The 17313-nt window shown below is 47.2% G+C and overlaps 1 protein-coding gene across 1 annotated transcript in view; it reads right to left on the reverse strand.

The window, feature by feature from the left end:
- Nucleotides 1-17313, reverse strand: part of CDH13 (cadherin 13) — a 1038265-nt gene that overhangs the window by 109188 nt on the left and 911764 nt on the right. Inside the window, exons 9-10 of the mRNA XM_007182584.3 lie at nucleotides 8202-8384; nucleotides 1545-1798 (exon numbers count right to left, since the gene is read on the reverse strand). Coding sequence (XP_007182646.1) covers nucleotides 1545-1798; nucleotides 8202-8384 — 437 coding nt within the window. The remainder of the gene's footprint in view (nucleotides 1-1544; nucleotides 1799-8201; nucleotides 8385-17313) is intronic.

Genomic DNA, 17313 nt, shown 5'->3' on the forward strand with positions numbered 1-17313 from the left:
AGATGTGGTCTTAAACAAAGAACTCCGAGAGACCCACCTTTTCCACTGTCTGCCCCACCTTAGTAGGACCTCTATTCCCAGATCCCAGACACCTGCCTCAGCCCCTCCCCATCACATTAACACTTTCCTGTCTGGCAGCGTCCCAAGTCACCCAACGAAGGCACAGTCCCAGGCTTAGCAACATCAACCCCATTTCAATCCATTTCCTACCCACCCTGGAGTCACCTCTTTGTAGAACTGCAAATCAACAGTTAAGCTCCCCTACACATCCTAAATTTGTACAACTACCTTACAGTCTGTTAAGCTACAGGTTTCCCGATCTAAGTACTTAAGGAAAGCTTTCTCTTTGATGTTTAAATTGTATGTTTCCTTTGCCAGATACTGAGCAGGAAAAGGGAAAAAAAAGGAGAAAAGGAAAAAAAAGAATGGCTATTTCAGATTTACATTATTACAGGATTTGGTATTATTTTGTACTTTTATCTAGTTTGTCTGGCATTTCATAAAGTTTTGCTGTAAAAATAAATCCCCTTCTGGGGTTGGAAAATAGCTTCTGCCAGCTTGCTCCACGGTCCTGTGGCTGACGCGGAGATGGTGGCACATTTTCAGGTGTTTCAAATCAGGAAAATAAGACATGTTTATTTGAAGTGTGTCTAATACTTGGTTATTGGTACCTCATATGAAAAGATTAGATTTTGGAAGAGGAAGATTAATTACTTTCTTTAGCGGAGACAAGCGTGCATTTGGACCTGCGTGCCAATGTGTTTACTGTGAAACGTCGCACCAGCAAGGGCATCTCATCTCCACTAGCATGAGATGCACTGTGGATAATGATCATTTAATTAAATCTCATTATGAAAATCCCTTCTTCTGAAGTACTGGACAGAGCTTAAGAAATGAACACTGAAAATTTGAACTTTTTTTTTGGTCTGCCAATCATCAGCGGAAAACCCAACCCCGACGGTCCATTTCTAAGTACCAGGCAATGTCTACTCCTTTCCCTTCTGACAGTTCAGAGTCCAGAGCACTTAGAAGAGAGCATGGACTTTGCAGATTATACTGTAAAGTTTGCATCCTAATTTCTTCCACTACTAAGCTGGGCAGTCTTGAGCAAGTTACTGAACCTCTCTAAACTCCTAATACCCTTAACTGTACATGGAGTTAGCCTTTCTCATAAAGTTGTGGCAGCTGATAAAGTAGGCGTCTGAGAGGCAAGGGGCCATATGTGGCGGCTCCTTTCTTTGTCCCTCCCACGCTGTGCTTGGCACCAGCAGACCCCTCTGGACATTTGAGAACACAGCCCCGTAGCCACTCTCCTCCCGGGCTAGTCTACTGCCAGGAATCAGGTGCAGGGGCAACGAGCCTGGTCCCCTGGTGCCACCAGCCGCCAGCTCTTCATTATGACACAAACTTCCTGCTCACCCAGATCATTAACAAGTTTAATTTAATGGTAGTTTGCTCCTGACAATCCAGACCCTGCAACCAGAAAAGAAAAGCCATTGCTGCCGGCCTCCCTCCCGTCTCAGGTTACCCAGCCGCCCACTCACCTGATGGTCTGATGCTGCAGGGAATCAGGGTCTGTGGCATTCACCGTCAACAGCACGCTGCCCACGGAGATGTGCTCTTGCTTGGTCACCATCATGGGGTCCGGGTGGAAAACCGGACCCTCATTGACATCCAGGACGGTGATGTGGACGGTTGCTGTAGAGCTGGGGCCGTAGGAGACGTCGGGCACCAGCGGGTCCTCGTTTTCCACTTTGATCAGCAGGGTGTGAAAGGCAGAAATCTCATAGTCCAGAGGCTGAAAGGCAGAGAGAGGGGCTCAGCATGCGGGTCTGCCACAAAGGGCAGGCACTTTTGCACAAAGGCCTCTGACAGACCCCGAGCCATATGGACGCTCAGGGGTGGATCCAGGTTTTGTGGGCTAAGAAGCTTGATGCAATATGGGGTCCTCTTTAAGAAAAAGAGTATGAAGCATACAGATACCAAATTAGGTATGGAAGTTGTTCCTTTTTTTAGATTGAGAAATAACTTACAACAATTACATGAGTCTCAGAGACCTGTATCCTTTGTTGTGAGATCTCTTTAGGTGACTCCCTGGCAGTGCTGACATTAAAAGCCTTCCCACCGGTAGCCTGTGACCTCACGACTCCGGCACTCACGGGGGCTCCAGGGGGTGCGCATTCTGCCAGTAGGGTGTCATGTAGGGAAGAGCATTCGGGAGGCTGACACACAAGGGGTTAAGCTGCATGGCCCTTCCCCACCTGAGGGCACTGGAAAACTGGTGAGGGGGCATTTTTATTTGTCCCCATGACTCGGCAGCTCTGTGGCCATTTTCTGGGCAGGGGGCAGTGATGCCAGATACATGGCCATGCCTGGTACTGTCCCACCAATGAGCAACCCTGCTGAGGCCCTTTCCAGGTGATTCTGTAAAGGGACTGATGGTAACCGCCTCCCTTGCTGCTGCGTAGACTAAATCAGAGGATATTAAGGAAACCCCATTGTAGACATTATTAATATGGTGCCCTGTCCCTCACAGAATGTCATGGACGACATTCACTCGGTCACTTTCTTTCCAAACCACAAGATGCAGTGTGAGTGACATTTCCTGTCAATGGGGGTGTGTGTGAGGAGACATTTAGGTGAGATAAGGACACACTTATTATTTCAAGCTATTTTCCTCATGTTTACCGGGAAAACAAGTAGCTAACTCATCAGACCCATGACATAATGGATATTCTTGCTGGAAGGACGAGACTAAAGTGAGAACAGGGAGGTGGTTCACACTCAACCAGAAGTAAGGAAATGGCAGTACACGTCGTAAGGGATCTGGGAATGTGGCATCAGAGGTGAGCATGGCGAAGCTGGGGAAAGAGCTCTACGGGTGCAGGGGGCAGAATCTGGAATCGGGCAGCTTTAGTTGGGAGAGCTTTAGGCAAAATTACATTATCTCTCATAATAATTACAGCTAACACGCATGCCCCACACTCCACACCTGTGAAAGTGCACCTGCACAAATACACATGCATATATATATATGCACAGGCACACACACACACAGGAAGTACTGACCCCAGAAGTGCTTCCCGGCTGTAAGAGGACCGCCCCTCCCGCCCTCACCTAGAACAACTCCCAACAGGGTCAGTATTAAGATTTTAAGCGCTAACAGATATCAAGCTGTTGGTACCTAGGAGCTACCCAGTTATATTGTGGTTCCACCCCTGGAACACAAGAATAATTTACCACTTCATCCTCCTTTCTAACAACAGATCTCTGTCCTTCCCAAGTCAAGCCCCAAATATGCAACCCCAGTGAAATAAGTTCCAAACATGGGCCAGGGAGCTGCCGTGCTTGGAAAGCAGAGTCACTCATCCCAGTCAGGACACTGAAGGGGACGGGAGCCTTGGGCGCGCTGGGCAGTGACAGTCTGCCGGGCAGCATCCTGAGCAGCATGGACACACACAGCGTCCACCTCTCCTGAGAACCTTCTCGACCGCACCCCAGCACGGGGCAGACCCAGCCAGGCAACCTGAGGCCCGGAGGATTTCTTTCATACCAGCTCCCAGGAACACACCATCTTCCTGGAAATAAAGTTAAGCACAACATGCTGAGACTATGGAATCCTGAATCTAGCCCAACTGGATTTTCTACCATGATGCAAATGGCAGCAGGGTGGGGTTTTATTGCGTTTCTTAGCTCTGCAGGGCCCTTAACAGGCAGCAGCTGTGAGGCCAGCAGGGTGAGCAGCAGGATGGAGTGGAGCGGCCCGGGGCAGAGGAGGAGGAGCAGGGTCCCGACAGGAACGGGAATCTTACCATTGTCTCCTAGGGCCGTGGTAACAAAGCACCAGGTGGCTTAATACAAAGCTTAGTACAAAGAAATGAACTGTCTCACAGTCCTGGAGGCCAGAAGTCCAAAATCAAGATGTTGGCAGGGCCATGTTCTCTCTGAAAGCTCTAGGGGAGCCCTCCCTGCCTCTCCCAGCTTCTGGCGTTCCCTGGCTGGCAGCGCATGAGTCTGACCCCTGTCTCCACCATCACCTGGCCTTCTCCCTGTGTGTCTCTGTCTTCACATGGCTGCCTCCTCATAAGGACACCAGTCATCTTGGATTGGGGGCCCATCCTACTCTATTATGCCCTCATCTTAACTAATTACACCTGCAGTGGTCCCATTTCCAAATAAGCCCACATTCACAGGTTCTGGGGGTTATGACTTTAATGTCTTTTTGGGGGGAGGCACAATTTAACCCATAACAGTGGGGTACCCACAGCTCCCCCCATTCACACACGTCTTATATTTACATACTATGTATAAATATACATATAATATTTGATCTGCATCACAACCCCTCATTACTTTCCTGACATAATCCATCTCTCATTGTGCACCTACTGTGTGCTAGGAGGGCCCCGTGTGCATCATCTCACCTAATCCTCACCTTACCCTCATAATAGTAGGTGATTTTAGATCCTTTTTACAGATGAGGAAACAGTTTCAGAGAGGTTAAGTAACTCGGTCAAAGTCACACAGCTAACAAGTGGCACAAAGCCGAGGTGCGATACAGGGATTCTGATGAGAGAATCCGAGCTGATAACAATAAACTGCTTTTGGTACCGGGTGGTATTTCCACAAGTAATGCTGATGGGGACTCAGCCCTCTGTCCTGCCTTGGGCCACTTCATTCATACCAGGAAGCAATGTAGCTTAGTAGTAGAAAGCGCTCTTTGCTCCCAGAGCCAGAGGGGAGGGGATCAAGTCCTGGCCATAAGAACTCTAATGAATAACTGCTGGACCACAGGCACATCACTGCGTCTCCTGGAGCCTCAGCTTTCTCATCAGTCAAGTCCTAGTACCAAGGATTGTAGTAAGATCAGAGGAGATGACGCATGCTGGGTGTTTCACACAGCGGCTGGCCTGGAATCGGATATAATAACAAGAGGCTGTTAAGACAGTGAGGAAGAGGAATATGGGTAGAAATAGCTGGAAGAGCCACTGCCCTCCTGCCTTGCTTCTTCAGGTATGTTCGAGGCTGACATTCCTCAGCAGAATGCTGGCTTCCGAGGAATGCAGATGTGAGTACTGGCACAGAGAGAGGGAAGGAGAGAGAGAGAGAGAGTCCAGCCTTTTCCGGAGAGGAGGACCTCTGCAGTGCTTACTGCCGTTTGCACAAAGCTGGGTGTAATGACACCAGTGGGGTGATGCCCAGGGCCAGTCTACCAGAAGCTTATGAAATGTGGGTCTCTGCTCCCACCCCTTCCATGGCCTGCCCTGGGTCATGCTGCATTAAGAAGCCCTCCGTTGTCTCGGGCATATGACCTTATTAATGTGATTTGTCTGGTGTGGGGTCTCTGTGTCAGGGATGGGAGGAAATTGAAAACACTTCCAATAAAGGTACAGAGATGCAATTTGATTAATATTTCATCAAGTGTCAAAAGAGGGTGTGGACCGTTGTTCTGGAGGATTTCAAGGCTGGAAAAGTTGGCTCTCATGGGAAGTGTAAAGAATCTGGGGTTTGTTCTCCAGAAGAGGGAGGCTTTGGAAGTGATCCGACAGTGAGTTTTCAGCCTGTGACAGGTTTGGGGATCAAGGATGCCTGCTTTCTCAATGCTTCCTTCTCCTCTGAGGACAAAAGAGAGAACAGACTTAAAATGCAGGGTGGATTATATTCAGCTGAAAGAGTAACTCTTGGACAGTTTGGAATAGGACACGGCTACTCATCTGGCAGAACTGTTAGGATTCGGTCCTGTAGGAGGAAGGACTCCCCCAGAAACCACACAGTCCTGAGACCTCCTCTTGTTCTCCCGTATGCTAACTGGATAGGGCGGAGCTGCTTGTAGTTGGGCTGCAGCATGGCCATGTCCACCCACCCCTCACTGCAGAGGCCCCAGAGGAAAGATTCAGACTTCCCAGCCTTCCTTGCAGCTGAGGGTGGGCATGTGTCATCCCGTCAGTGACACATCATTGGAAATTGTCTGGAGGACCCATGGAAAAGACATTTTTTCTCCTAATGAGAAGAGAGGGGCCCATGAGGGCACATATACTCTCTCTCACTTGCCTGGCTGCCTCCTTGCTTCCTGCCTTGGAACACAGCAGCAGGAAGACGTGATGCCCGGGGCTGTGACAGCCATTTTATGTCCATGAGGAAAACATCAGAAACATCTGTGGTGCCACCTGCTGGCTCTCTGACACGTTGAGCTGCCAGCCAATCCTAGATTGGCCTACCTTCATCTAGTTATGAAGATCATGAAATTCTCCGGACTATTTAAGCCACTATCAGCCTGGCATCTGGTTACGTACAACTGAAAGCATTCCTAGCTAATGCACTGGGTTGCTAGCAAGGTGAAGAGCCCAGGGAGCATGGTCAGGCCAGCCTCCAGAAGGCTATCCTGGGGCTTTAACTCAGGTGCACTGAGAAGCAGAGAAAGCTCAAGGCCCTTTATACAAATTCATGTGGCAGGCAGCCAAAGGGGGGGATGCCCCCATCCCAATTCTGAAGCAAAGGGAGTCCACTTGCTAGTAAAATGGAGACCCACGGAGGGCCCCAGGCTCTGTGGGCACCTCCTCCCGAGGAACTGCAGGTGGAAATTCCTTCTCCTACGGCAGTGCTCGTCCACAAGGCTGTGCTCTCCTGGGGCAACTCTCCCTCCTTTTCTGACCCTGCAGGTGTGGGGCAGGCCCAGGAACCTGCATTTCAGCTAGCATTCCAGGTGACTCTTCTATATGCTAACGTTTAAGACTCACAGCATTGTGGGCCAAAGGGGGAGTGTGGGGAGAGGAGAATACTCTTTTCCAGTCTAGCTTTGCTTGTATTTTATTTTCCTCAAGCTGTAGCAAACACAGGCCGGGAGAACGGTGCTCCTGCAGGGTTTATGGTGGGGATGTATATTTACCCAAGCTTTGTCTTCCAGCTGCAGGATTGGAAAATTGCCTGATGCCTTTTATAGATACAGGGCTAGCCTCAGAGAACAGCCAGTGGCTATGTTTTATTTTTTTACGACTTTCACAGCTTTGAAACTATAGCACTGAATGTAGGAGGGCAGTGCCAGGATCTCCCGGGAGTCCTGGCAAGGGAAGAAGAATTGGGAAGACCCAGAGGCTGCTCTTTTCAGGGAGGCGTTTGGGGCTCAGTTCAGACGAGGTTCTGAAAAGGACAGGGCCTGGGAGAAACCTAGACCCCTCATCCTCTGGAGAAAGCCGGAAACTTCTCTGAGATCTGCCATTCTCAGTGGCTCCGGGTTCTGCCCCCAGGGATGTTGTGGAACTTTGTTGGTGCAAACGTTTATATGGCCCTGTGGCTAGGCTGAATAATGACCCCACCCCCCAATATGTCCATGTTCGAATCCCTGGAACGTGTGTTACCTTACATGGCAAAAGGGACTTTGCAGATGTGATTAAGCTAAGGACCCTGAGCTGGGTAGAAGATCCTGGATTATCCACGTGGGCCCAATGCAACCACAAAGGTCCTTAAAAGAGGGAGGCAGGTGGGCTTCCCTGGTGGCACAGTGGTTAAGAATCCTCCTGCCAGTGCAGGGGACATGGGTTCGAGCCCTGGTCTGGGAAGATCCCACATGCCGCGGAGCAGCTAAGCCTGTGAGCCACAGCTACTGAGCCCGCGGGCCTAGAGCCCGCGAGCCACAACTACTGAAGCCCATGCGCCTTGAGCCCGTGCTCCACAGCAAGAGAAGCCACTGCAGTGAGAAACCCGCGCACCGCAACAAAGAGTAGCCCCTGCTCACTGCAACTAGAGAAAGCCCGCGTGCAGCAACGAAGACCCAACACAGCCATAAATAAATAAATAAATAAATAAAATTTAAGAGAGATAAGCAAAAAAAACATTCTCTCTATAAATTTGATCTTTAAAAAAAAAAAAAAAAGAAGAACTGTAATAACGCACAATCTGAACATGGATCTTTAGAAAACCTTCACAGGTCCCATTTTTGCATATCTTTGATAATTCATTATCAAGCATATGGAGAATCTCATTTAAAAATTAAGTTTTTTTTTTTTTAAGGTTACACAGAAGTTTAGGTTTTCCAGAACCTGCAGAACAACTTGGTTTTATAGCCATGAGGGTACAAGCACACCCCTAAGCTGAAGCCTTTTCCCATTTTAACTCCAGGAGGAGGAGACAGCGGCTGGTTTATCCTCGACCTGGGGCCCTGGGTGCTCAGGCGAGGAGGGAGGAGCAGTTGGAAGCACCCTTACTTTGACGACGGAGAGCATCCCCTCGTTGCTTTGCGGGTTGGTGTGGATCTCGAAGCTCTGCCCAGGGTTCCCGTTGATGATGGTGTAGGCGGCCCTCCACGCGCCTGTGGTAGGATCGTCCTTGTCCTCAACTGTCAAGTTGACAATAACTCCCACGGCTCCTTCCTCGACTGTGGCTTGAAACTGCAAATAAAGCAGACCGTTACTGTCACTATTTTGGAAAAAAAAAACAAAAACCCACAGTGAAGACCATTGATGGCACTCTTACCATATGCCTGGTATTGGGCACATTACCCATACCATCTCATTAAATAATAAAGACTAACAGAGGAAGACCACGATGCTGTGTGTGCCAACAGATGATATACTTCAGGTTCTCTCAGCCTTATGCGGGGCCATGAGGCTGAATTCCCTCCTACAGGATGTGGGCAGAAGTGATGTTTGCCAGGGCTGGCCTGGGTTCACCTGGGCTGAGGGTTAAGAGAACAGCTGTGCCTCTTCTCTGGACCCCTTTCCTTCTATCTACCTGGATGCAGACAACCAGGAGACCCAAGGGGAAGGTGGAGCCACAAGAGGGAAGGAGCTTGGGTCCCTGAGTCACCACATGGAGGTGGGTGGGAGCCTGTCCTGAACTGTTGTCGAATGAGAAACAAACTTGTATTGAGTTTGAGCCTTTATGCATTTTTGTTTGCATTTGTTCTTGTAGCCTTGTTACTGAAGGCAAATCTGTGTGCCCAACGCACAGTGAGGCCAAACAATACCAAAACGTCAGAGTCTGGAGCAGAGAAAGGTTTACTGCAGGGCCATGCAAGGAGATGTATGGCTCATGCCTCAAAAACCCTGAAGTCGCTGAAAGCTTTCAGTGAAGCCCTTTTACAGGAAAGGTGAGGGAAGAGCATGGTTAGCTGTTGCAGACTTCTTGGTGTCGGATCCTTCGTTCCTGAGGTCAGGTCACCGTCAGGTCACGGTGTTCCTGTAAACCTCCACCAAAACAAATGTTACTCTCTGTTCTGACAAGAAAGAGCAAGGCCCCAAGGCTCAACTTTGGCCCTCTGAGGTCCAGGCCCTGGCTGAGAGGAGGGGGTCCCCGCGGGGGCCAGTTACCCTGGCCGGGAGCGTTCGTCCACACCCAGGCTGGGTCCTCCCACCACTGCCCAGGCCCGGCTGGCAGCGCCCTCAGGGCCAGGTCCCCAGACCCTGCCCAGCCGTCATCACTGAGGGAGCCAGGCGCCCACGACCCAGCCGGCCCTCAGGTGCCTCAGGCCACCCAAAGGTTGGGGCAGAGCGGGCCGGGTCCCAGGGACCCAGGGAGACCGCCGTCGCCATTAGGTAGCGGAGGAGGGGATGGGAGAGAGGTTCCCGCGGCCTCTAGGCCTAGGCCCGGCCAGTGGGCGGCCATGGCAAAGGCTCTGGAGCTCTGCGGGACACAGCCCCCAGCCTGTCCTGGGGCCCCCCAGCTCACCCGCCGCCTGAGGCCGGGGACGGCCCGGAGGGACCCAGGGAGAAGGCCGCCGTCCCCCTCTTACCTCTTGCCGTGAGGACCACCCCGGGCGGACCGTTGGCAGAGCGACCTCTAACCGCCACACTAAATGTCTCTTGCTAACCTAACCCTCCTGTGCTTGAGGTCTCGCGGTAACGGTTGCTCGGTAACGGCTGTGCACCGGCCCCGCCCCTATTACAGCCTCACCCACCCTGAACGACAAGGTAACCAGGTAATCACACTGCCATCGCTCACATATGGAGGGACGGGGATTGGAACCCCAGTGTTTGACTCCAGAGCCTCTGCTCAATTGTAGCCTCTTCCTTAGTGAAGGAAGTCAATTTCATCCCTCCCACCCCTTGCCCACACCTAGCATGACTTTAAAAGGAAGGAAACATATTTTCTAAGGAAACATATAAATCGTTTGGAGCTTTGTTGTACCTGTGTTTTTATTGTAACACATCTCAAATATTTGTTGCAAGTAGGTGTGGTGAAAAATAAATCAATAAATGAAAAATCAGCTTTCAGGTAGAGAATTTCACGAGCCATCATTAGCACATTCCTTTGAGCTGGAAGCATAAAGTATTGTTTTGGTGCTTACCTCTGATACACTACTGGTGAATAGTAATCTGTTTGCAAATATTTTATATACAATTAATACCAATAAGCTGACAACAAGAAGAAGAAATATCCTGGAATTTCAATTAGTAGGAAAGAGAATCTAGAGACAATAAGAGGATGTCAGAAAGCCCTTCTGTTCAAAGACAAGTAATTTGAGAAATGAGGTTTCAAAAGCGGTGGCTGATTAATTAATTGACTTGCAAATCATTAATCACAAGCCATAATCTTGATGCCTTGGGGGAGCGGGATGGGGACGGGAACTAATTTGTCTGTCACAACTCAGCAAACCTGGGTGAGCTGTTTCCCTTCTCTACAAGCGGTGCTGGGAAATTCCTGGAACACGCACACTGGATGGAAAGGAGCTGGAGTGAGGGGAAGTGGAGGGTACTGTCACACAGAAACAGCTCCACGAGACAGTTATTTTGACCTGATTCCTCTGATTCTTGTTTAAGTTAGGCCTAACTTCTATCTTTCCTCCCTTATCACAAAAATTACGGAATTCCTGAGCTTGAAATCTAGACTGGTGGTTCACAGCCCTGTTAGAATCTCCTGGAGGGCTTTTTAAAAACACTGTTTTTTAAAAAAAATAACCCTATTCCAGTTCAGTTGGTCTGGGGTAAGGCGTGGGTTTCAGTGTTTTGTTGACCTGCCCAGATAATTCTAATATGTAGTTTGGATAGAGAAGCATGAGAGTTCAAGGTCAAGAACGGCCAAAGTAAGGATGTGAGAGCCTGCCCTTGTGCATTGCAAGGCTGCCTGGGTCCCATGCTGAGGGGCCTGCAGTGCATGTGGGATTGGTAGGAAGGAGAGCTGTGATCAACTACTGCTGTCTGCCATGTGTCCAGGAGTGGGACACACGTGCTATCCAATCCTACAGGTGGCAGATAAAGAAACAGGCACAGAGAGAGAAGGAAGGAAGAGGTTTGTCCAAAGTCCTTGAATGAACCAAAGGTCAGATACAAATCTCCTGGACTCCAGTAACGTCTGCTTTCCACACGTTCTATTACTCACGCCCACTCAACAGTCTCATTGCTTAGGCCAGTCCTCCACCCCCTGCTGTGGTCCAGAGCCAGAGGACTGATTCTCTGTCCCTCCTGATCACAGCAGACCTCAGCTCATAACCTGTCCCTGTGGCTGTTCTGACACCTGTACCTTGGGACACCAGGCAGACAATTCAGTGGGTTTGGGAGTGCTAAGACTAGAGGATGCTGGAAACCACCAGTCAGGTGCGAATGCCATTACATCCAGTCCACAGGTGAGGAGTTACTTTGTCAAGGCAGGTGAATGTCACATTGCTGAGAGGAAGACACTCTAAGAACAGATCACGATTTGAGGAGGCTGGAGGCTCCGTGTGTGTCTGTCTTGTTCAGGGCTTCCTCTCCACCCCTTGCATGACGCTGGGTGCATAGAAGGGACACAGTAGGTGTCTGTTGAGTGAATGAATGGTCTTAAGATAGGAAATGGGGCCTGGCATCAAAGGTGAGGGCTGAGAGGAAATGTGAAGGGATGAAGCTATACAGGAGTGAGACTAAGAGAGACTGGCATGGTGACGGATGCCTGATTCTGCTACTTGCTTGGATGGTCCAGGGCAGGAGGGATGGGTTGACCTCCCTTGTTCTCCAGAACATCTCTAGCAGGGATGCCTTATGACTTTCGAAGACACTGGGTACGTTACGTTTGTTGGTCCCTCCTACCACACTTGATTTTCATAGGCTTTAAAAATTTCATTTTTTTTCCCCCTGATGTGAGGAAAAAAATTAAAATTTTCTTAGATCCTAAAAAATTCTTTTTTTTTTTTTTTTTTTTTTTTGCTGATTTTAGGAGTTCAGGCATGCGCTTATAGTGCCTGGTCCCCAGTACACAACACAGTGCTGGACACATGAAGATCTTCTGGATGGATGGATGAATTTGTAAAATTAATATTTAGGCCATGTATAGGTGAGAAAAGCCTGTGCAGTTTCTCCCATGACACCTTTTCATGACATCCACCAAGAGGCTGGTGCAGAATACCTTTTCAGTGCGTGGGCAAATGAGTCCAAGTGGAACGGGAAGGTGATAATGTTCTAGAAATTCTCACAGCATGCATTACGACCCTAATATATCCTTAGATGTAGTAATGTGTCCACAGCTACATTTACCTACCATCCATCACGCATCCATCCATTTATTTATCCTCTGTTCATCCATCCATCCATCCTTCCATCCACTTATCCGTCCTCCATCCATCCTCCATCCATCCACCCATCCACCCATCCATCCATATTCCAGCCAGCCAGCCAACAAATATTTGTCAAGCGGCTTTTGTGTACCACGCATGATATAGTATTAAATTCTAAAAAATAGAAAAAGAAAAAAATAAATTCTAGGGACACACTAGTAAACAAGACAACAGACATGGCATATGTTTAATTACAAAAATACGTGAAGTGTTGGGGAAGAAATAACATAGTTCTTGGAGAGCCTGAAGCTTGAGGCGAGTGGTGAGAGGGGGTGGTGCCTGACCCAGTCTAGGGAGGGTCATTAGGGAAGAATTCCCTGAGAACTGAAAGAAGAGGAGTTAGTGAGATGAAAAGGGAGAGAGCCTTCCTGGCATCTGGAACAGCAGGTGCAAAGGCCAGCAGTGAAGGAAGCACAGGGCATTTGTGGACCAGAGGGGAGGTGGGTGTGGCTGGAGAGCAAAGGAGAACTCGGGGAGAACTGTTTGCTATTGGACTCCAGAGGAGAATTGAGTCAGATTATGCAGATCCTTGTGGGACAGGGAAAGGCATTTAGAATTTGTCTTGAGAGCCAAGTGAAGTCTAATCAAGGAACTGGATTATGTTTAAATCTACTCCTGGGAGAATTCAGAAAAAAATCTTTAAATATAGAAAACATTCAACACAATTATTATAGTCTTTGTTAAGACCATTATCTGATTCTTGCATAAACTATAAAACCAGTTTCCTTGAGCATCCATTTAGAAACTCATTATTGCTTAATTAAATACTCATTCTATTAATTCTATTCAATGTTTAACCCCATTATGTAATTCAAGAATGGAAAATTAAGTAGATTAAAATGAAACAGTACCGTTTTATATTTCTATAGCAATGCTCACTCTGTGATTTAAAAACAATAGACAGACATTAACTTACGATACTAGAGCAGGAGGAATTAAGGATTGTAACATTACTTCATTTAATTGGAAAAAAAGAAAGTTACTTTTCTGTTAAACAGTGCAGCAAATCAAATACGAGATGCAAAACGTGTTTTTACACAATCAGTATGGGCGACTGGCTTGGGACATACTGAGTTTCATTAGCTCTCTCCTCTCAATTCAGAACTGAGTTACTTCATTTTCTTTTCTTTGCCAAGGTGAGGTGAATTTTGTGATGGACATTTAGGAAGAGACTACTTGGACTTGCCACAAAGGTTATCCATCACCAGGGGAAGAGGGACTTGCATTTTAATTTACACTGAGAATGAACACTGTTCCTCATAGAGCAAAGAGTTGGTCCTTAAGGTTAACCTGGAAGACGGAAATAACGATCAGCAGGCTAGAAAGCCACAGGTGGGGGAGAAGCGACAGCTGATGACTTTAAGGGACAGGACACATGCAAGCCTGCCTGCTTGATCGCTGGAGTCCAGGTTCATGAGCTGCCAACCCTGGGGTTTCATGGAGAACTGATATTGAACTTGAAAAGCTGGGATATAGTCATCTGGGCCCTGGCTTTGAAAAAATTAAAAGATAAGGTCCCGGAAAGTTTTACACACTTCAGTTTCTATTTGTGAGGATAAAAGGGTGAGGGAGACATCATCAGAAACTGAACTTGCAAGCACTTTTATGAGTCTGTATTTACATAAACGATGCACCTTGTTGGGAAAATCTAATTTCTTGCTGATAGCCTAATGGGTAGAAACTGTGATTGCTATAAATAAGATCATACATTTAAGGATCCTGGCATAGAGTAAGGAATCAGTATTTGTTAGGACTGGTGATGATGATCGATTTCATTCTGTATCATATGAAATTCTTACTAATAAATTGGAGAATATGGCTCAAACCCCTGTGACTCTTTCTGTTCTTATCACAGTCTGCCTTCCAATGTGGTTGTCTTGTGTAGATAGCTTATTTCCCTCGGTGGGTGTGGAAGAAGCTCTCTGCTCTTCAGTCGTGTATACCTGACACTCACAAACTTGCCTATCCTTGTCTTGATCTTTATCACCAAGACAAATGATGTTAACTTATCACACCCACATTTAGAAGGAATAGCTGCATCAGATATCTGGTTTCCTTCTATCTATGATTAGGAGTCATCCTGGGGTAGAAAGATGCAACACCTCATTTAAATAAATAGTCATTAAATGTCTATTGCATGTCAGGGGGTCTGCCAGGCACAAGAAGTACAGCAGTAAATGAGAGGGACACTATTCTCTCCCCTCATGGGTTTACAGCTCAGCAGACTGACACATTCCCTCCTGCTCACCCCATTTTCTTTATATGCTTTGCTCACACAATTCGTTTTCTACCATTTCTCCATTGTCATTCATCCCAGGCTGCATTTATGTTTGGACATGATTTAGTTTACAGCTAATGGTCATTTTAATAAATGGTGCTGGGGCCATTGGCTAGCCATGTGGAAAAAACAGAGAATCTTGATTCCCTACCTCACACCATACAGAAATTGTGAAAGGTAAAACAATCAATGTTTTAGAAGAAAACATAGGAGGACATTTTAATTCAGCTTACAGTTAATGTTTATGTGTACTTTATATATATGTAATATAATGTAAAATACTTAAAATACATATAAAAATATAAAATGTAATTATATATATAAAGTGCACATAATATAACATAGATAATATTTAAATAACAAATTTAGTAAGTATAGAGTTTATTCAGTATTTTAAAGAAGACTTTATGTCTAAGGAGTGATGAACAGCAGAGCCCCACAAGGGACTCTAGGTTGCTTGGCTGAGAACCATGGTCTGCTCATCAGCCAGCCCTCAAGACAACTGTGCCTACTGAGTCCCTCCCTAGCCACATCCCAGTACGATGTGCATGGACAGGCCCCGAAGAAACACCAAGATGGGAGGGGACCATTCGGGAACCCAACAGCCCATAATGGCCCCAGATATTGGTGAGCGTCTTTTACTAATTTCCCATCTAGTCAACATTCTCTCTTCTCTAAATATCGTTTTCTCTTTGAAAATGAGGAGTGGTGTCAGCCCTTTGGTCTTCAACGCCCATGGGAGACAGTTCACAGAGAGAAGTCGTAAAGCAGATGCTAGAGCTGGGCTTCCCGCCAACTGTGAGCAGAGACGTCCCCGCCCTCTCAAGTGGAGGCAGCCTGGGGCGCGCCCCTATCAACTGTGAGCCGGGTCTTGTCTCTGTTTCCGCAGATGCCCAACACCACCTCTTTCATAAAGTGAGAGCGCTATAATCAGACATTCAACTTTGGGATCATTTTTGTCTAGAGTACAACCTGAGGGGAGAAGATGACAGTGTACATGTGTTGGAGGGTCTCACGATAAGAAGAATGACCACTTCTTCTCTATTCTCACTGAGAAAAAGGAAAGTGAACTAAATTGTACGTCACATGCCAGAGATGATAACATTCTAATGGTGGATGGCAGTCTTCCTTTTCTGAAGATTCTTTAAGTTTCTGAGTAGATTTAGTTCAGGGTGCCTGTATCCATAAAACATCTGAGGAAACTATACCTTCCCCAGCTCCTGCTGAAAAGAGTGTTACTAGAGGGCCATTTGTATCACACGATCCCAGCTTTCGTTGCCAGAGCTGACTGGACCCAGAAGTGGCACTGGACTCACAAGTCACCAATCTATTGGCCGCTTCATGAACGATCAGATGATTTCTCTAAGCATATGAACTCAGAGAAATACAGGCTATATAATCAGAGAGCAAAGGGTCCTTAAATCCTAAGTTTCTGAGTAGATGAGAAATGGAGTGGCCATTTTTTGTCATTTGGACATGAACGAATAGATGCATAGAGAAGCAAAAGAATGGACACACTGAAAGAAAAACCAAGAGATCTTGGGGGCACTCAGAGACAGACAGATGAGGAAGCATCCTGGATCTCTGACTGGTTTCCCAGTCCTGCTCCTGTTCCCCTGAGGCTCCCTGTGCTTCTTGTGTGGGGTGCTCCCGTGCCTCTCAGCAACCCCATCTCCTCTCCAGCCGTCTCATGTGGGTTTCTACTCCTTGCAACTAATGGAGCCCTGGGAAAACAGCTGTGGTGGATGGATGTCTATCACTCTCAGGACGTAAATGTGGTCCTTTTGATGAAGATTTGGGTTTCACAGATGTTTCCTCAAATATTTTTTCTTTTTCTCTTTTACATCTTGCTATGGAAATTTTCAAACAGCTATAAAAGCAGACAGAATGAAGTAATGAACCCCATGTGCTATCATCAGGGCTTCAGAGATTTTCAACTTATGCCCCCATTGTGCTTCATCTACACGCCCACTTCTCCCCATTCCTGTCTTGTTTGGAGCAAATCCCAGACATATCACTGAATCTGTAAATATTTCATTGCTTGTCGCTAAAAGTTAAAAACTCTTTTTAAGAAAACAGAATCAAAGTCCTCTCCTGATCCAACTAACATTAATTTCTTCTACTGACAATTATTGTGTTTTTCTTTTGTGCCGGATGCTTTACTAAAAGTATTTGCATGTTATTTCTATTGTGGGGAGAGAGAGTCCCTTGCAGCCGCGGTAAAGAACAGTTAGAGACTGGCCTATTAGACTTCTCCATGGGTTACGAGAGTCTTCTCAGTTAAATGTTACTAAACATTTATGTTTAGTATGCCACACACTGTTACTAAACAGGTGAGGAAACAGAAAAGCTGAATGCGGAAATAGTTCAATGATAATAAGGAATAGCAGCTCGATGACAAAGAAACAGGTTCCTGAGTGGGGAGGACTCTCCAGAGTTGCTGGCACGCCAGGCAGTGTGGTTATTGGTCCAGGAGAGCCGAGGCACACGTCTCCTAGTGGATGTGACCCCCAAC

Source organism: Balaenoptera acutorostrata, chromosome 19 (genome assembly GCF_949987535.1).
Source record: "Balaenoptera acutorostrata chromosome 19, mBalAcu1.1, whole genome shotgun sequence".
Taxonomy (NCBI): Eukaryota; Metazoa; Chordata; class Mammalia; order Artiodactyla; family Balaenopteridae; genus Balaenoptera; species Balaenoptera acutorostrata.